This window comes from Cheilinus undulatus, linkage group 4, assembly GCF_018320785.1.
Source record: "Cheilinus undulatus linkage group 4, ASM1832078v1, whole genome shotgun sequence".
Classification (NCBI taxonomy): domain Eukaryota; kingdom Metazoa; phylum Chordata; class Actinopteri; order Labriformes; family Labridae; genus Cheilinus; species Cheilinus undulatus.
The window spans coordinates 46,075,821-46,097,650 of NC_054868.1; the positions used below are offsets into that span (position 1 = coordinate 46,075,821).

The following is a 21,830-nucleotide window of genomic DNA, read 5'->3' on the forward strand; positions in this document are numbered from 1 at the left end:
GGGAGCGTTCAGAGATGTCATTGTTTGATTTGTATCTGCATTTCTAGAGAGAAAAACAGCTGTTTTCTGCCCCCCCTGAAAAAATCAAATCCAAGCAAGCGCATTATAATAGACACAAAAGTCATCATCACTCATCACTTATTCTGAAGGGCAAAATCAGGAATTGGTCACTGGTTTGAATACTTGAAGTGCACACACAAAGATTAACCAGTGACTCTGAGTACCGTCATCAGCATGTTTCTGTCTGATATGAGAACAGTCAATATTACAATATGCAGCACAGTAACATGGAAATAATGTACTCTTTCCAATGTCTGTAATAAAAGCAACAAACAACGAGTGTGCTCACTTTGCAGAGCATCTCTTGTGGCCTGTCTGTGGCTTTAACACAAGCAGTGTGCTGCAACGGAGTGACTCGGTTGCAACGATTAGAGATGTAATGGTATTGGTCATTTCATGGTACCATTAAAAAGTCTACTGTATTTATTGTGGCTTTAAAACCCCCCCCCCCCCCAAAAAAAAAAACAACAGACACAAAATTGGAAAAAAGTGAATTTAACATTTATTAAACAACAATTGCACTTTGAATATATCAATATATGCAAAAAGTGCCATAGGTGTAACCTTGCAAAGATGCATACGCTCGTTTCCGTGTTTCTCACTGAATACATCTTGCAAAGCTCCCATCTGAACCGTTTGGACCTGGTTAGAAAGTGTCAGGACCAATCAGAGACGAGGGGCAATACTTTCGGGTGCAGCGGAGTCATGATGCCGGTGCAATTATGGCAGAAGACATTAATGTGGATGCTGCTAAAGCATCAGTTTTATCAGAACTTGATGACATTTCTTCGTTTAAAGAAGAACAAAGAACAGCAGTGAGTTGTTTTCTTTTAAAAAATGACGTCGTGTAATGACATGTCTACAGTCACCATGATTTGCGTTATGCAGCTCTGATGGAGTTTACTCCTTCGGTAGGGGCGCAGCTCGCTGGTGGCTACGTCATGTGTTTTGTTGCTCTGATTGGCCTGTAAAGATGTGACAGACAGAATGTTCATCCAATCCCTCTCTGAATTTTTTTTCAAAGGCTCTGCCCCTTCCCAAACACTGTGTATGAGTGGTTTTCCAGATGGATGTGTAAATCAAATCCATTTGGTGTGCCAGGTTACCATAGATGTGCATTAGATTTAAAAAATATACTCATATTCTGGCTCCAGGGTGTTTACTAACCTTCTAAAACCTCTGTTGTTCACCACTGAAACTAGCTGTAGGTCTTTGCCTATAAATTCACCCTGATCTGTTGAGTTATCGCGCTGTTGTGAACGCTTGTGAATTGTGAACTCTTAGAGTTTTCTGGCCTGGCTGGATCCTGCTCCTCGCATCTTTGTGAATCTTTTTGTGGTAATGATTTGCCAGGTGGCTCCTTATGTTACTCATGTTCCCCATCAAGTGTGTCACCTCAGTCTGGCAGTGTCTACAGATTTTGTTTTTTGTCAGTCCATCATCTTTTCTTCTCTCTAATTTCTAGACTCTGGGAAACCAAAATGCTTCCATACATCAAATTTAAGCATCGCCGGAGCGATCATTGGATGAAACACCGATGAAGGTTCCCATCTGATAACCCTGGTGACGTGCTGCAAACAGTTGAGTTGTAGGGGCCAATTAAAAGGGCATTATGGGTTAAGGGATTTCTTCACTAAATGCTTATCCTTCCATAATTATTTTGGGTTTATTTTAAAAAGTTGACCTCTGACTGGTCATTCATTTTTTAACACCACATTAGCATATTTTAGAACTATTTATTTCTTATTTGTCATGCATTATTTATCAAGGCTTACAAGCTTTACTCACACTACTGCTGATTACGCTGTAGATGTTAGATGAGATATACTAAATGTGTGTGTGGTTTGCCGTTGTGCTGTGCTGTGATTTTTTACTGTATATGCACTGATGCTTTTAAACAAATTAAGCTCCAAACATAAAGTTAATTGAAGTTGAAATAAGTATTAAATTTTACAATAGTCTATGACAATGATCAAGAGTAAAAATGATGCGTGAAAGAGAAACGCTTTCTCTATAATAATCTCTATAATGCTGCACTACCGCTGATATGGATGTACCTTTGTTGAGCAGCCAACCATCAAACAGTATCAGTCAATCATTAAAAAACAGCAGCTGACAGAGCTGTCCCGGTATCCACCTGCTCTCTTCATGTAATTTTTCACTGTCAATGTTTTTGTTCCACTCCTGCCATCCAGTCCCACTTCATCAGCTAACTCTGCTCACCTGCATGCTCAGCTGACTCTCCTCTCCAATCAAGCCAGCATTTAAGCCTCTTTTGCTCACGCACTCCTTGCTTGATTGTTCTTCACCATGTCTACTCAATTCAACAGTCTCTCATGCTTAGGTTTGACTGAACCCTATAAGACCAGCTGTAGGGTTTCAGAACCGTATTTCTTAAAAGTCAATCGTTTTATCCTGTGTAGTGTCATAGTGACAATCAAGGAGACATCCGTGACACTCCGTGATCTCCCGGCTCAAAGTGTAGCATGTTTGATTTTTCTGCCATTTGGTTTGTTTATGGTTTTGACTTCTGCACATGAAGAGCGCTCTGAGTGGTAAATATCATTGATGTGATAGAACACATCATACCTGGCAAAGTGAGAGGAGAATGATGAAGTTGGTGCTGTGAGATGGAAATATGGGACAGGGAGAAAGTTTGCTGAGCTTCGGCAACAACATCCCTTCCTTTATGTGTCGCTGAAAGAGTACCACAACAGACTGGAAAAAATGTTGGCGAGAAATAGCAGGCATACTTCAGCGACTCAGAGAGAGTAACTGCCATGAACATTTTCATCAAGCAAAGGTTTCAGGTCTTGTGTTTCAGTACAAATCTAGTAGAGTAAAACTAGGGGTGTAGTGATATGTTCAGTCCAGATCACAGTTTGGTGAGGTTGTCACACAATGATTATGTCTGAATTCTTTCAATAGTTTATAGCAGTGATGATCAACTGGAGGCCCGGGGGACATATCAGACCCCTCAAAGCTTCCCATCCGACCCCCAGAGGATTAATAAATTCAGAAAATTTGAGAGGGCAAATATATGGCATGCAATTGTTTAACTTTATATCTTGAAGTTTAAATAAAACCTTAAACCTAGCGACTCATGAGACAAGAGGCATAATAGTATTTCTGTAATTTGGCATATTAAACACAAACTTATTATTATTTTGATTAAAGTTGCAGTTTTTTAATCAATTTTGAGAGTGCAATTTCCCTCTGTGCGACAAACATCCAGAGAGCTCAAGAAATATGTGGCTAAAATATTTCAACTGCCCCCTTGTGGCTGGCTGCAGTATAGGAAATATCAACTGATCTTGCAGTGAAAGGCTTAAAGTTCCATTAACTTTTAAAGGAAATAATATTTTAAAAAATATATTTTAGTTAGATGAAAATACAGATTTTGTTTCAATGCTTGGCCCCCACAGCGTCAGTCAAAGTAAAGCAGGCCCTTGTGAAAATGGAGTTGATGATGCCTGGTCTATGGTCTAAATGGAGAAAAAACAGCAATCACAGATGACATTATAACCCACCATTGCTAACTGCTTTTAAACAACCAGTGAAGAAGAGGAAAGCAGGTATAAAAAGCAGACAGTTAGCTACGGGTGCAGTGGCAGCGGCGTGTCGAGACCTGCTGGCTTCTTCCCCTCACCAACTTCTATGCGCTTAAAAAAAACTAAACAAAAAAAACGCCTCTGTGCACATGCAAAAGTATGAAACAGCAGCTACAAGTGTGTTTTTAGGTGCTGTGCTCAGACTCTATTACAGCATCCCATAAAGCATCCTTCATTAATGAACACCAGTCATGATTTTGCCGGGGTAAAATGCACTAGCCGATGTTCTCTTGCTCTATATATCCACGAATAACCTTACTGACTACTAACAACTATGTGAGGGTTTCACAGCACACAAACATAAAGCATAAGTATACCTGCTGTGACCTCTGAGAACTGCTACAGCCCTACATCTGTGATTTTTTAAAGTTTTCTTTCTGTGTGTCGTCTAGCCCAGCCCCTTCTTTCCAATGACATCACGTTTGTTGTTGTGACTGGCACGTACCACCATGTTAGTCATGTCTGTTAGTGAGTTCATGGCGAAGATTTATTGCTCTGTGCATAACCTGACACTCACATCAGACGCTGTTCTGACTGAAAAAAACGATTATGTAGTCTGACCTCAGCATTATGCCAAACTGGTTGTACGTTCTGCTGCATGCAGCTGCTGTGTATGTACGCTCTGACACTCACTGTCACGGCTTTCCTACCAGGCATGTGTGTGCTGCGTGTTGGCTCAGCTCCCTGCTGTCACAGTTCTGTCTTTCTTCATAAGTAATTAATAAATCTTCCTACAATCATCTTTATCAAGTGCTTACCTGATTTTGTACCACTGTGTCCTATAGCTGCTTTGCTACTCTCTATATATCAAGATTTATGTAGTAGTGTTACTGTCTGAAGCAGTGTTGCCCACAGAATGGTACTGTATTTGGGTGACAGGGATAGTCTTCCTGCCCTACCTCATTCTCTATGTGTGATTGTTGAGTATTTCTGCTTTTTGGACAGTGTTCATCAGTGTACGTAGTATAAACATGTTCATATATCATCACCTGCCCTATAAAATGTTCCACTTACTATTTATCAATCATAGCTGCTGAGCTGTGTATGGAGGCTTGTTCTTGATGAGGAAGAGTTTGCATGTTGCAAAGAGTTATTACACTACAATTGGTGCATTTATGGGAAAGATCTACCTGGGTGGCCCACCCAAGTAAAGTCTATGTGGTAAAAACTAGGGCTTGGCAATTTATTGAAAATTAGATTAATATGGCCTGCTGCAATTTTCAAATCGCAGAAGGTGCAATATTTCTTTAACCTGAAATTTCTGTCACAATGCTATTTTAAAACTTTTTCTGCAGCATAGATGTTATGCATTTCATATCATGCAATCATTCAAGTGCCATTTTTTTTAACAGTCTTCTAAAAAAATCCCACTCTCTTCATTTGTGGACATTTTTCTAAAAATATGAGAATTACATAAAAATCATCACTCCCTTCAATACAAAAATTCATCTTCAGTTTGCAATAAGAGTCAAAACCATCACAATTACACATTTTTATAAATTGTTCAGCTCTTGCTCAGTCTAACGTTGTGTTGGTTATAGAATGACTTATTGCTTGTGTTTTTCAGAAAATACATGAGATGAGAAACTTAACAAATAATGACACATCAAATCGCAATATTGGGGGAAAATTGCAATTAGAATATTTTCCCAAACTGTTCAGCCCTAGCAAAAACTACAAAGTTTTATCTTTATGCTGATGATAGTAACATCTACTTTTTTTTATCTTATTTGCTTTATAACAGAGAAAACCTGTCAAAAACGAAACACCAATAAAACTAAATTGTCTTGCTTATTAAGGTCAAACAAGACCCTTTAAATGTGTGTTACATAGACTTTATATCAAGATGGACAGAACATCAGCCACCTTGGGGAGAACCCAGAATATTTAGGGTTCCCTCTCCTGATTGGTTTAAGTAAAAGTAATAAACCCATCATGATCAGTTACACCAGATGGGACAAGAGTCATATATAATAGTTTAAAAAGGTCAAATAACAACCTATAAACACCAAGGTTTCCATATGAGGAAAAAATATTCCTTTCTAACTGATATTTAGTTTATAAAACAAAGGGGTAAGATTGTGTTTCTTAATTTGCAACAAATGCTGTTTTTTCTTTTGCTGTAAAACAGAGATGCTTTCAAGTAATATTCTTATGAGATTTTCTAGTATTTGGCTTGTCATAGTCTTAATTTTACATAGGCTGAAGTTCTCTCATTAAGTGAATTTGTACATTTTGCAGTTCGTCTGCATCTGCCAGTTGGCAATTGTAACTAGAGTAGGTGTATTTATATCATTACTCCATGCATATTTGATCATTTAAATCATCCAGCAGCTACACTGGGTTAGAGAATATCATCTTATTTCACGTAGCACTATATGCATATTAATGTTCTTTATCATGCACGTATGCAGTGAAGCTCTGAATTTACTAATTTACTGCTCTAGTTGCAATGACTGTGCACGAAAAATGAAAAATGTTTTTTTTTTTTTTTTTTTTTTTTTTTTTGGTCCAGTACAGGAGTAAAATTGAATGGTTTTTTTAAAAGTGTGTCAAGGACCACTGAATGATTCATGACTCAGTGACTCACTTATCATAATTCCTGGATCTGCTGGTAAGGTAGCAGGCTGAGACATTTGTCAAATGCTCTGTTAGCAGCTTTCACAGAAGTGGGAAAAGGAATCACAGAGTGTCCAGTTGTTCTCATAACATCCATGGGTTACTGTAGATGATGTAGACTTGAGGCTGGAAGATTTTGTTTGCCTCCTTTCTTAAACTGTGGCTGCCAAGCTGCAAACATTCTTCTTTGTTTTTAAAATGCCAAAAAATACAGAAACATAAGAAAGAAATGCATAAGGCAATGCAGACGGATTTTAAACACAGAAAAAAAATCTTGTTTTTAAACTATGTATTTAAGGTCCATCTCCCCTGAAGTTTAATATAATTGGAAATATCTAATGGGGATTTTCCTGGCAGCAGGGAAAAAAATCACTCACTAAAAGTCAGACATAAGTCCTACCAACCATGAATACCTGAACAGATGCAATAACAAATATTCGTCTCCCCAACTTGTCTCCTTGAATTTGAAGTTAGACATGTTTGGATTAGATTGGGACAAGTTTGTGCAGGATGCCAAAACCTCTGAGATCTGATTTTGTTATAAAATTTCATTACAGGAACATCCATTGAATTCAAAAGTTGTCACTATGAAACTTTGTGATACCATGTTTTTTAAAACGACAAATTTTCCATTATTTGGTAATGATGGATAGGATTGAAGATGCATCAGCGCATAAGAACAGCAGCTCTTTGGCTATATTTCAACCAAAGACAAGAGAATACATCCAAACTGCACAAATACATTGGCAATATTCCAGTACTGAACACTGCTAATCTATTTCAGTCAGGACTACTTTTGTCAAGACACATAAATTATTTGTATTTATAAATATTTTTCTTTGTGGGGCGCGCCAGTAGTCGAGTGGTTGAGGCGCGCTATGTGCGCGGGCGGCTCGGGTTCGGGTCCAGCCTGTGGCACCATTTCCCGCACGTCTCACCCCGCTCTCTTCCCTGTTTCTGAGTCTATCCACTGTCCTCCCCTATCTAGTGGAGGCATGAAAAGGCCCAAAAAGAACCTTTAAAATATTTTTCTTTGTAAGTAGGTATTAATTTGCACATATTGCAGACAGTTATATATATCTGGCTGTTTGAGGATCCCCTAGCCCTTCCATGAGCCTATGTGGGGAGCATCAAGCAAGAACAGCACAAGTTTCTGCCTTTCCTGTGCCTACAAGGAATGCCTAAAGCAGGCTCAATTTTTTCTAGTGTATTAATTTTATTTTCATACAATTCATTATAATCATTTATTTTTATTTCTGAGTACCAGATTCTTTTAAGTGATAAAACATTTGTTTTGTCCTCTGTAATTGTAGAAATAGTGTATGAAAATTAGAAAATGGGTTTAAAGAAGGAATCATCCAGTAAACCAGTCAGGCCTCAAGGAAAAGCACACAACCTTCAAAAAAGTGAATGTAAACATATTTGTGTTTGTTTTTAAGAGAGCTCCACAGGGCTCCATCAAGCCTGAAGAGAAGTGAGATGAAAGTGATTTGAGCTGATTACTGCTTGTTATCATTTCACTGGTTTATTTATAAAACAAGTCCAGAAAGAACACTCAGTGAATTTTTATAAAACGCTCCATCGGTGCCTCACAGAATGTCAGAATCGGAAAGAGAGGCGTCTAGTTTGACAGTGTTTAAAGGCTCAGTGGAAAAAGCTTCCTATTGTTGGGATGAAGACACAAACAGACACGGGGAGCTGACTGTTTTAAGTTTAGCTACAGTCAGAGAGGAAACGGGCAAACAGAAGGTAATAACTGGGATACTGCTGCTGTGTAGGGCTGCTTCTCATCACCAGGGAAGAGCTCTAATAGGGAACAGCCAAGGGTCACCATGGCGATATAAATCACACCTGGCAACTGGGAGACAGTCGCCTTGACAACTAGCTTAATATGCGCTCCCCCTGAACACAGTGTGAGTTTGTGTGTGTGTTTTGGAGAAGGGTGAAGCTTGTAGCGGGTGCAGACAGAGTGCACAGAGGACTCATTATAGAAGTAAAGCGCAGAGGCTGAGTCGGTATAGAAGGAAAAATATGGAGCTTAGCTGTGTTGTGACCACATTTACAACACCTGCTTCACTTTTTATGCACACAAACACATACTCTGCACCTACCCGGCTGTCAGAGCTGGGAATCATGGCATCCGTCATCCAGGAGCCAAAGCGGGACCCTGAGGCTCTCACAGTGATCGGGGTGCTCACTGAAGTCAGACGACCACAACCTGTAGACAAAAATTGGACAAACCGTGTAAAATCTGCAATGCAGACCCCATCATACAGTCAAAAAATAATAAAGATAACCACAGAAGAGAAGCAGGGTTGTTTGTTTTTCTGGTTTGGAGTGAGTGATGTTTCTCACTGAGGTCACCTGGCCAGCTTATTTATAGTCAGCCGTCACTGGCTGAACTCAATTTACTCAGGGTTCATAGCATCTATGACTATAAAGTAGAGCTGGGTAATATGGGCCTTTTTTCCTGTAAAGAAATAAAAGCTGAATTATGAACTTTGAAATAATTCCAGGAAAAATCACATGATAATACCACGGCAACAAAAACAGAAGTCTTAGATATTTGGCACTTCTCATTTTAACATACTACACTCTGTAAGCCCTCTCTACATCTGTGAAGTCACAAAAGTCCATGTGTCAAATGTTAAATCTGCAGACACACTCCTTAGTAGAAGAGTTGCAGAGAATTTCTGCCTGGCTGCGCACATTTCTGTAATTTTTTACAGACACCCCAGATGTGAAAACACGCTGCAGATGTGATTTTTAAAGACACTGCCCCCTAGCTTTTGGGAGCATAACAGCATGTGGTTGGGAGGAATATAAATACACCAGACGTCACACCACCGGCGTCACAAGTCAGCGTCATTTTGTGTCCTTGCAGCCGTCAACACAGAAAACATAACTGAACCTTAAGTATCCTGTATTTCAAAATGATAAAATCTCTGTTATCTTAATGATTGGTGGTATCAAAAGTACTAGAATCTAATGATCTTTAGTCTATATCTAACCAAAAGAGAAAGAGAGACAGCACAATGTAAATTGCACAAATACATTGGCTACAGTCGGGATGCTAAGTAGAACTGGTAAGGAGCTACAGTATCTGTTAGGGGTGTAATGATCCATTGACATTGGTTGGTTGATCAATCATCCCGTCTCATTGATATAAAGTCAAAACATCCATCTTTGCCGTCACCTATAAGCTAAGCTTTTATTTTGAAATTCCTCAAGCATACCTGTTAACAGTCTCCAAACAGCTGCACATCTTCCTGAACTTTTACACATGCTGCAGCTGCAGCTACTAACAGCTAGCAGCCGAGATTAATAATACCCACTCCTCTCTCGGCTGTGTGGTCATTCTACAGACAAAGACGACACCAAGGCAGTCGTCTTTTTTCCTAACTATGTTTGCATTTTTTTTTTTACTTGCAAACAATCTCCCATATGAGATTGTGTACAGATAGAAATCACTCTCCCTCCCTATCTACCTATGGCTGCAGTAGTGCGAGTGGCTTCTGCAGCTAAACAGAAATTAAAAAGTCTGCTGCTTCATGCCTTCTTTAATACACTGATTGTAATCTAACGTCTCACATTGAATTTCTAAAGAAAATTGCCCGGCCTCGACATGATTCCCATAGGACAGCAACTCTTTTCCTACCCCCTGCCTTTCCTCTTGTTATGCAGCCACAATGGATCATTCAATAAAACAAACCTTTGTCCTAACCCCTCCATTTATCAAAATCAAGGTTGCAGTAAATAAAAACTATTGTAAATCTTTTAGTATTTGATTTCATTAAAATCTCATCATAGTGTCCTACAAGACTAAGCCACATTAATATGTAAAGCATGGAGTCCAAATGTGTGCATATGTGTTCAAGAAAAATTTTAAAACAGGAAAAAGAGGCCAGACTTGATCAAAATTCTGAGATGTTTTAGAAAAGGCACTGATGCTTTAGAGCCTCGGTTCCTTAACTTGTAGGTTGTAAAGCTATTTTCAGAGGGTTGCAGATGTTTGCCAGGAAAAACAATTGTGGTAGAAAGTCCATGACATGCATTTATTTTGAAGGATATGTCTCTATGTATTTGTTTTGTCATTTTTTGGGTTCTATTTTAAGTCCAAACTAGCTCTCTTTACACCAAAAACACTTGGTTATGATTGAAAATTTTCAGAAATTTGGGTTGAAATTGGTCAATAAGAAGGCGGGTGGGTCCTGACTCCAGGTCAGTTGAGACCCATTGCTTTAGAGTAAAAATTTTTGCTACTTTAAATGTTTGTTTATAGTTAACATGTTTAACACGAATGTCCATGGTTATGTTCCTAATTTTAACATAATCACGGCCCTCGAGTTTAAGTAATAAAAAACAACATTTGATGCATTAAAAAAGGTACCGTGGAGTGAAACACAGCTTTTATTTAAATAACGGTATAAAATTGTGCAAGAAATCATTTGATAACAATTGTTGGCTCATTTTTTTGGTTCAAAATCGTATTGTGGATTTTGTGATACTGGAAAATGTTGGATCATATTGGATCGCAATAAAACAGGTGATTTACACCACTAGTATTTGTGCAATTTAGACAGTGCAAAGAAATTTGCCTTTCAAAAAAATCACCCAACTCTGGGTCTCTAGGACTTCTACTTTTGTAACTATGGTATCAAAGGGTTAACAACAGGGGGGAAACTGTAACCTGTCTTAATGATAACCATGGAGAATCTCCCTCAGTTAGTAATACTGTTAACATTTGGATAATTATCATTAAAATTGTGCTTTAATAGCAAAGTAAATTCTGTCTAGACAGCATGCATTGTGGTTTTGTTTACCAAGGTGAATTGATATTTAGTGCATAGAACATAAAAAAACATTTTCAAGACCAGAAGACATCACTGTCTCTTCTCTGCTCTGTCTTTCTACATAGTCTGATGGAAGGTGGAAAAGCACACAGACGGCAGAGCAGGAAGGAGCACTTTAGAGATAGGCCACACAAACAAAATCCTTCCCCCCGAAAACCGAATAACTGGCTTTGCAACCCTAGGCAGTGAACAACTGCAGACATTTGTGATAAATGGCAATAAGTGTTTCCTATTACTCTGGAGGAATTTTGGCCCATTCTTCTTTGCAGAATTGTTTTAATTCAGCCACATTGGAGGGTTTTTAAGCATGAACGGCCTGTTGAAAGTCATGCCACAGCATCTCAACTGGATTTATGTCTGGACTTTGACTAGACCGCTTACAAACTTTCATTTTTTAAGCCATTCAGAGGTGGACTTGCTGGTGTGTTTTGGATCTGTCCTGCTGCGTAACCCAAGTGTGCTTGAGCTTGAGGTCACAAAATGACAGATATTCTTCTTTGGGAATTTTTGGTAGAGAGCAGAATTCATGTTACCATCTATTAAGGCAAGTCATCCAGTTGCTGAAACAGCCATGAGACCATCACTACCACCATGTTTTACAGTCTGTATGATGTTCTTTTATGAAATGTTGTTTTACACCACGACCCTTTCTGTTCTTTTTGGTCAGCAGTGGTTTTGGCCTTGGAACTTTCCCATGGATGCCATTTTTACCCAGTCTCTTTTTTATTGTTGAATCATGAATGCTGACCTCAACTGAGTCAAGTGAGGCCTAAAGGTCTTGAGATGCTGTTCTGGGTTTTTTTCTGACCTCCTGGATGAGTTGATGTGCTCTTGGAGTATTTCTGTTAGGTTGGCCACTCCTGAGAAGGTCCACCACTGTTCCAAGTTTTCTCCATTTGTGGATAATGGCTCTCACTGAGGTTTGCTGGAATCCCAAAGCCTAGGAATGGCTTTGTAACTCTTTCAGACCGATAGATATCAGTGACTCTGTCTGTTTTTTAATTTCTTTAGATGGCAGCTTGATGTGTTGTTTTTTCAGATCTTTAAGCCTACTTTACTTTGTCTGACAGGCCTGGGTGTGGTTACTGACATTGAACTCAGCTTTCCCAAAAATGTGGTAAATCACAGTTAATTCATGGTGTAACAGGGAAGGGGGTAATTACTTTTCACATAGGTTCAGGTAAGCTTGGATGTTTTTTTCCTTAATAAATGAAATCATCATTTAAAAACTGCATTTTTTAATTACTTGGGTTATCTTGGTCTAATGTTAAGATTTGTTGGATGATTTGAAACATTTAAGATCGACAAATATGCAAAAAAAAAAAAAAAAGTAATCAAGAGGGGAGAAATCACTTTTCCACAGCACTGTAAGGTTACACAGACATAGAGCTGGAAGAGTTTTTAAGTCTTTATTATTAGCTCAAACATAATGCTTTCAACTTTGAGTGGTATAAAAAACTTTAATAAAAGCCTCTAAGTGTTTAAACATAACACCAGTCATCCTCTGTGGGTTTGAAGTGTAAAAATCTAGTAAGTGTCCCTGACATCAGAAGATAATATAATAGAATTTAATTTAACTTTTTCTTCATTTTTAAAGCATTCAGAAAATCTTCACATAAAAATCTTTAAACACTTTAACTTCATGATGCCACCTTTTCATGAGCTCAGTGTCCACATTTTCCCTTTAAAAATATTGAGAACATTTCTGTATTTTCATGCCTGACCTTGTCAAACTTAGAGCACCTTAATGCTTTTGAAGAAATAGATGGATGTTTGAGGAATGCCATTCTAACAGCTGTCTGAAATGTGAAGTTCAGCCAGCAGATGGCTTTGTTAAAGGCCGATTTTCAACCAGCTGCACACCAGTATAATACAATTCAGTTGCAAAACACAGTTTGGCATTTAGATTCTGACTTCATAAATTCTCACAGATTCATTTAACATGCAGAATTTGAGGAGTGATGGTTGCATTTTAAAACTCTTGTCTGAGCCTATAGGTGGAGGCTGTGTTGGTGGAGTTGAAAACAAGAGCACTCTACTGATGTAGGTCAAACCTGGCAATGGCAGAGATCAGGAATGTTGCAGCTCAAATAGAGCACCAATTAAGTGCTTGTCATGTGATTGTAAATGATGCATGTCAGGCAACTCCAGTTGTTCGCCTAAACAAGCTCACAGGCGTTGCTCCATATATTAAATGTAAATGACTAATGTTTCATTCCCCCAGTGTTAACAGCAAGAAAAGCACTCTGCTCATGTACCAGCAAAACTCTGCCTGGTGGACTTTTTAATACGCCTTTTGAACTACAACTTGTACTTCTGCATTTTTTCTGTGCTTGCCCACAGAGAGAAGCCCCTAGAGATTGGTGACGGCAGAATCAAAACATCATGTCCGAGATAAGCTGGTGGGAACTCACACTGAAAGAACATGGCAGAAAGCCATGTGGTTATGGAGGAAAATGATTTTAATAATGTAATGTTGGAGACATCCAGTGCTATTTATGTGAGCCAGAAAGCAACACGATGTGCAAAGAAGCAAGAGGCCCCTGCAGCAGAGGGAGAACCGACACCAGCAGATGACAGGATAGGGGAAGAGCTGGCTCCAGTCAGGGGAAGCTGATGGTGCCATGTCAGTAATTGTGCACAGTTGTGATGCTGCAGCATCAATGTGAAGCCAAATTGAACAAACACAAGTTGTTAAGAAACTGTTTTGCTCCCTAACAGGTAAACCTGCTTTGGGAGTGACCCTGCCAGGCATTCTGGGTATTGAAGGGTTTGAACCTTTTGTGCAGAAAGGAGCAACACAGTTCTATTTCTGGATATTCTGTGGCTATGTAGCACCCATTAAAAATCGACTTTCACAGCACAGACAGTCTAGTTTTATGAGAAGCCTTTCTTTCCAGCAGAATACTTCCCCCTTAATAAGGGACAAAATTCAGACTGGGTCCCTGTTATGAACTCTTAGAATGTGAAAAGGCGTATTTCACAACATGTTTAACAATGTCTTCAAGGCCTCCTCCAATGTCAACATGTCCATGAGATGTTATACATGTGCTGCAAGATATGTCATGTGTAGGAAAGAGTCTCATGGCTGAACATTTCTGCTTTGAAGCTGCAGACTGAAGTGATGACAGATTCACTGACAGGCACGGTATCAAACATCAGATATGTGAGGAACCAATCCTGTCAACTTTTGCTGCAGAGTGAGGGCTTTATCAGGGAAGAAGCATGGTGTAACATCAGAGCTCTACATTTGCACTGATAGTATTCTCCATTAAAGACTAAAACTCTGAAACATGTTATCAGCTGAAATGAAATCCATCACAGATTTTTAAACCTTTCATGACAAAAGTCAAGTGCTACAAAAAGTGAAATAGAGCTGTAGTCCTTTTAAGATTTGTGTATTTTATTTGTGACTCATGTGTTTTTCATTGTTGAATATATTATATGCTGTGTTTACTGAAAAAGCACTGCACATTGAGACATGTTGACTTCATCAGACTAATATTAGTGTCTTTTAGAAGAACACTACATGTTTAGAAAACTTCATGTAGGCTGCCATTGTTGTGCAGTGCATTTTTGGCAATGATGTCAAATGGTTGCATGACTCTTCTATCCACATCTCACATATGAAGTGACATTTTTAAAGCCTTTTAATTCAAACAAGATTGCAGTTTGAGCAAAGACAAAAAGGAAGAAGTTACTGTAATGCAGATCAAGGTGAGAGCATCAGAAGATGTGGGAAGAATATCAATGCAACCATTTGACATCACTGCTCAAAGTTCACTGCACGTCAGCGGCAGCCGACATGAGTATCTATTTTTTAATGTCTTTAAAATACACAGAACACACATACAAAACACGCAGATGTTATTCCAGCAAGGTCAGTACGTCTTCATAAGTAGTTTTCTTTAAATAATCACCAAGCGATAAGAGTTGGAAATGGGCCATATCTGTAAAATTTGTGCAGCAAATCAGTTTCATGTTCTGTACTGAAACTATGTTGTTATCTTACTGCAATTTTCTCAACAAAGGAAATAAATTCAGTTAATCTATATAATTTAATTGTGCATGATTTAAATTTACTTTAATTTAAACAGAGATAAAAATCAGTAAAATGCTTTCATTAGCAAAACATTTTAAACTATATGATAGTTTACTCAAGCCAAAGGTTCACAGCTTTTGTTTACTGAAAGTTTCCACCAATGGAAAGAGTGACAGAAAGGTGTAAACCTGCCCAGGTATATAATAACTAGAGTTGTACGCAAATAGCTGAACATTCCTTTGTTGTTTGCATGAGAATTACGAGTTGTTTAAACTAATTATTAACACTTTTTATCAGCTCAGGCCCACAGTCCCGGTCAAATGCTCTGCTTAAACTGTAAAGCAGCTGCCAGATGGCACTGTAGTTGTTCTTAGTGACTACTGCCTTGCTGCCACAGTACAGTGGCACTAGCACTGCTAACATTAGCCACATTCTGCAAACCAACTTTGCATCTTTACTGTAAGGCGGTATTTTACCATAGCAGTGTGATGTTGGTTACATAGTAGGGGTGGGAATCACTAGTGGCCCCATGATACAATATTATCACAATTCAATATAATTGCGATTTTGAACATTTTGCAATACACAGAGTATTGTGATACCATGTATTGCAATACATTGCTATCTATACCATTTTTTCAACGGTTGAGCTGATTTAGCACTAGCCTTACCGTCATTTTTATTACTGCAGTATTTTATTCTTATGGAGCAGTCCTTGCAAACCCCATGTGTCATGTCCGTGTTGTTCGTGCCCTGCTTGCATTCCTAATGTCCTTTCCCTGGTTTTACTAACTTTCTCCTGCTGTATGACCATCACCTCTGCTGACCTCATTGGACAAAGGGCGCAACAGCATCATATAGTGGACAGAAAAGCAACTGATGCTATTTATCCAGTATCATAGATTTCAGTTCATATTAGCAATTAATTTGAAAAAAAAAAAAAACAAACAACAACAACAAAACAAAACCAAAAAACAAACAAACAAACAAAAAAAACAAACAAAAACAAAACAAAAAAAAGCATACTTGGTGGAAGATATGATACAGTATATCGCCACACAAAATATCAGGATACTATGCTGTACAGATTTTTTTCCATTACCCCATTACATTTTAGTTTAGACTAGTCAGCTAAATGCGATTATATTTTGCATTTAATTTGATGGATAATCATAGGAAAAAGGTTAACAATAACTTCACACAATAAAGCAAAAATAAATACTGAACTCATCATCTATACAGCATTATTAACTAGCTTATGTCATTTAGAAACAAAATTATAATACTTTTTTTTTGCATAAAGCTTTACCAGATAGTTATCTCATAGTCTGGAGATAACTATTATATGCAATTTTTAATTTCAAATTGAAATAATCATAAACGCTTCAATTATACTTTATTGATGTATTAGTAAATAATAGGGAAGCACAATAATGGATTTTTGCAAATATATGATATGTTGATATGTACATATAAGACTTTAGCCAATACTGATATTTGAATGTGGTTCAGACCTGAAACCTCAGTCTTTTAAACACACAATTGAAAGTGTGAGAATGACCATTTAAACAAAAAAAACCCACACTTTAAATTATAAGGAATGATGAATAAAACTTGAGCTGACGTAGGAAATCCTAAAACTCAGCTAACTTTTTTGTTTTTATGGTACATAATGATACGTAATATCTAGAGTTGGCATAGGTAGATTTTTACAGCCAAAATAATAGTTGTAAATACATGAAGAAATTCTATATCTGCCAATATGGATAATTCACTTTGATGTGAATACCTGCCAATACAGATGTCATAACAACAATAATATGCATCCCTAGTAAATACTTAACTTTTACTTACAAAGGGTAGAAGGGTTCAGAACATTAGGGTAAGGGTTACTACTGCTTTACTAATGCATGAATAACACATTTATGCTGTGGTTGTAAATGACATTTAAACAAATCAATGCTTTATAGATGAAGATTAAAGCTTTACAAATGCTTTACTTACAACAAAGCATTTCTAGCTCACTTATATTCTGATATAATTATTGCTTTAAGAGTTTCAATGCTTTATTATTGCATCGCTAATGCTTTATTAGTGGTTAAAGTGTGTAGTTATTATGAATTGTTACTTGGAGTACTGGTTTTCAACTGGTCTTGTGTCGGAGTCTACCACCACCTTAATTAGAAACTGCCACAAATCAAATGTTTTTAAGGACAAATGGGGCAGTTTGGACTTGAAATGGAACCAACAGTGTGACTAAACAAAAAGATGGAGACATGTTCTTCAAAATAAAAGCTTTTCATAGACTTTTTGCAGCATTTTTTTCCAGGTACACATCTGTGACAACTGACAATGGCTTTGTGACCCACTCTTTAAAACCAACCCATCAGGTAAGAACAAAGGATGGAGGGATTGGTACAGCTTGTAAATCAAAATGACTTGATTTTTTTTTGAGTGCATAAAGAAGCAAGCAGACAGAAGGCCAAGTAGAAAAAAGAAGACTGACAGAAGAGCATAATGCAATAGAAACTGCCCAACACTGTTGTTTACTTGTGTAACACTTTTAAAAAAGGGCCGGGAAAAAAGAATAACTCACCATTTAATTTTCAGAAACTTATGAATAATTATATATAATCATCTTATTTAATGCTACTGTTTTAAGTCTTCTTTGGCCCTGAGGAATATTCTCCATAGCCTTTTTAGCACATTAGTTAATTTAGTGAATGTTTCCGGTTTAAACTGTGTCTCTTTTGGCAGTCACAGCCCATCACTTTTCTCTCTAATGAAAATACTAGGCAGTCAAAGTTATTTGAGCTGCAGCTGAGATACCCCACCTTTTAATCCAAAGTATGGGCTCCTCACTCCTAAAGAGCTGGGGCTGACAATACATTCCCATAATGCATCTTGATAGCAAATTCACTTAGACCGTCTCTGCCTGGTATATATCCACACTTTTCAGTCTCACTGCCCTAGTTTATAATGCAGGGCATTTTTTCCTCTCTTATAATTTCAAGGCTCCAGTTCATTTTTAAAAAGCTTCCTCCAAAGCCACAAAAGGGATTATGCTACCATTTTCACACTTCTTTGTGGCGAGTAAACTCTTCTTTGTGTGTAATCTGCAGAGTGCCCTTTGAATGCCATTGGAGTTTCCATTTTAAAAACCTATATTGTTAGTTTTCTGTGTATTTCTAAGCCTCCAGTACATACCCAGTTTGTTCATGCAGCTGTGTAGCCTGGTCTCCAGCAGTAAAACCCTCTGCTGTAGCTCCTCATAATCGTATGCTCCAACTTCTTCCTGAATGGATGCCAGCATGATTGACAGGTTGAGGAGCTCCATTCGTAGAGTGGCCAGTGTCTGCAGGTCCAGTCTGTACTGGTCCACCACTGACAGGAGGGGGCGCAGCTGCGACATCTGGCCCTTTAACTCCTGTGGGGAAATGAGAGACAGAAAGACACGTAAGGCTGGATACATGGTAGATGATTCAAATGATTAATAATAATCCTCCTAACAATTAGACAACTCAGCCAGACCCTGAGACCAGACACCTGCAGCTGGTAGCAACGATTTTACCACAGAAACCGCCATGGTCGAATATAAGTGCAGAAGAAAACAAACAAGGAGGACAGTCTATATCGTTGGATGGCTGTCGTCATGAATTAGACATTATTGAAGGTCACATATTATGCAAAAATTTTTCAGGTTTTTCTAACAAAAAACATGTGCCCAGGCATGTTCACAATCCCCTCAAGTACCAGAAAAATCCATCCTCCCGCCTGCTCTCTTGTGAAAATGGGGGCCCCCCCCCCACCCCCCCCCCCCCACCCCCATGACATCATGTAGGGAGTTAGCACCCACCCCCAGGTTTGGTTGACCCTCCCTGCTTGGAAGAAAGTCCCGCCCTCCTCTCAGCTGGCACATCCATTAAGCCAAATCCATTTCCTGAGAGGGGCGGAGTCAGACAGCTCATTAACATTTAAAGCCACAGAAACAGCTCGCTCTGAGCAGGGCTGAAGCAGAGGGTGTTTTTAGACATACAAAAATCCAATATTGAAGTGTTTTCCCAGCAACAAACTTCACAGATATATTTTAGGGACCTCTGAGACCAAAAAATTTGTCTTAAAAGATAAAATATGTCCCTTTAAGGCACTTGTGTTGTTGCCGTAAGTCCATAACCTTGTAAAGCTGATGGACACGCCAGATTTCGTGTCTGTCATCAGGCCTATCCTTCTTGCAAAGACAATCTGAAACAACTGCGCAAGGTCTGAGACCAATCATTGTCATTTGAGGAGAAGGAGGCGGTAGCTATTGATTGGTTTTAGCTGTAATACAAGCTGATAGCATATGTAACGGATGTAGCTATCGTATAGTGGCATTTTTTATCAGATCTGGACAGCTTTTCTTTATTGAAAGAGGATCAAAGAACCACTTTTTCTTCCAACCACCCTCAGCGTGAGTTTTATCCACCAACAAGCTCCAGTTTGTAAACTACTGTCTGCTGAACACACATTACTTACCAAAGCTGCATATGCCCACTATCTCATTTTCTCTTGTTGCTTTGATTGGCTCATAATCAATGTGAAAGATAGACAGTTGGCCAATCACCCTCTGAGAATTTTTTAAAAGTCAGTCCTTCCCAGACACTTTGTATGGGAAGTTTCCCAGATCACTGTGAAATATATCCATGCATTGGATGTATAAAACAGTCTATCTGGCCTGTCAGAGCTGGTCCTTCATTATCATTCCACTTTGCTTGAGGCACATTTGTGTTTATGTTCACTGCCATAATTGTAAGCTGCGTAAGTACAAAACATCTGGTTGGTGATGCTTCGGTCTGCTTATCTCATTGGCTATTGAAAGAGTTCTGTCAGAAGCAACAAGATCAGGGGAGCTCCAGCTTATCAGGATCAGCAAAATAGTTGTAATGACACCACACAGCACTACTGGGACAAATAATCAGTTGCTGCAAGCTTCAAAACAGGTCATGCCCCTCTGATTGTTTTCCAGAGTTGCCAGCTGAAGTCAGCAAACAGGTAAATGCTTGCCCATGACAAAAAATCTTCTACAGAACTAAAAGCAGCCATAATAACGCTGCAGTTTTACCAATGCCTGTTTTTTTTTTAACCTTTGAGTGCCTGTTTTTGCAGGACACATTGGTACATCTCCAATGTTGTTGACAGTCAACATCTAAGTTTCTTGTACATCAGACGTTGCAATGCCTTCATACATCCATTGCTTTATTGTTAAATTAACACCAAATAGTATTATAATTGCAAAAATGCTGTATTGAAGAAGACTAACAACAAGGGACTGAGTCCATAAAACCATTAAAAATTGAAAAGAAGGGTCAGTTTTTCCTTTTTGACATAATCAGACAGTTGTTTGCCACCAGTGCAGCGCCCCCTACTGGCCACAGGAAAGAATTCACTTGTTCCAAGAGTGTAATCTGGCTAAGACTGCTCCTTTCATATTTTAAAACCTAGAGGCTTCTTTAATCTGCACTGTTAATGTAGCAATACAACATTCACATGCAAAACATATTCAAAAATATCTAATTTGGTAACATCATCTTAAAATTGTTGCTATTTAAAATAATGTATTTACTTTATTGATCCTGAGGGAAACTGAACTTTTCACCTTTTTTCTTGTGAGCATACAACACATAAACATCAGCCTGGAAGCATAAAGAAGACCTATAGACATGCATATGTGGAGAGATGTCAGAGTGAGAGCAAGGCAAGTGTATTTATAGAGCACCATTCATATACAAAACAATTTAAACAGCTTAACAGAATTTAAAATGGGACATTTACAACACTAAGCACATTAAAAGACAGAGAAAAGACATTTAAAATGAAACCTTTTAAATATAAGACTATAAGAACACAAAAAAAGGACCTTAAGTAAAAATAAAACTGAAAAAGAAAACATATTTGAATATTCTCAAAAACAAGTCTGCTCTATGGGCATTACAGAGTTATATTAAGTCCCTCACCGCTGAGTCTTACTCTCCTGACAAACACAGATTTATCTACTGGTCTTGACTAATCATGTCTAGATTTTGCTTAATAATCCACCATAGCACGTCTTCCTGAAGATTTAGAGTCATGGTATGCTCAGTCTGTGACTACACAGCCCTAAGCTGAACCCCACAGAATGGGTGCTGTTGTGTAAAAGCCCACTCAAAGGCTCTGTCTATCACAACCTATTCACTTTTGTACACAATATAGTAAATATACCATTTTGTATGTGTGTCTGAATTTTAAGTGAGCATCATTCTACCCTGTATAGTCCACTCATTGTATCCCAAACTGTTTTTTAAAAGCAGTGAATAACTGGCTGTCCCTAACCTGACACGCCAGATAGATGTGTGTGTTTCACACACATCCATCTGGGAAAGCTTCAAAAGGAAATGTTTGAGAAAAGGCAGAGGCTTTGAAAAAAACTCGGAGGGTGATTGGGTGAACGTTCTGTCTGTCACATCTCTATGGGCCAATCAGAGCAACAAAACACGTGACATGGCCGCTATCGAGCTGCGCGTGTGCAGCTACTGAGGAATAATGCGAAACATGGTGACGACAGACATGTAAGTACTTGACTTTTGTCGTTTTTGAAAAGAAAACAACTCACTGCTGTTCTTTGTTTTT

The 21,830-nt window shown here is 38.4% G+C and overlaps 1 protein-coding gene across 2 annotated transcripts in view; it reads right to left on the reverse strand.

The window, feature by feature from the left end:
* The window catches only part of LOC121507877 (noelin-2-like), an 81,833-nt gene that overhangs the window by 10,954 nt on the left and 49,049 nt on the right, over positions 1 to 21,830 (reverse strand). For both annotated transcript variants that reach the window (XM_041784248.1, XM_041784247.1), the window contains 2 exons: positions 18,393 to 18,612; positions 8,402 to 8,508 (listed from right to left, as the gene is read on the reverse strand). In XM_041784248.1, the coding sequence (XP_041640182.1) occupies positions 8,402 to 8,508; positions 18,393 to 18,612 (327 nt within the window). The remainder of the gene's footprint in view (positions 1 to 8,401; positions 8,509 to 18,392; positions 18,613 to 21,830) is intronic.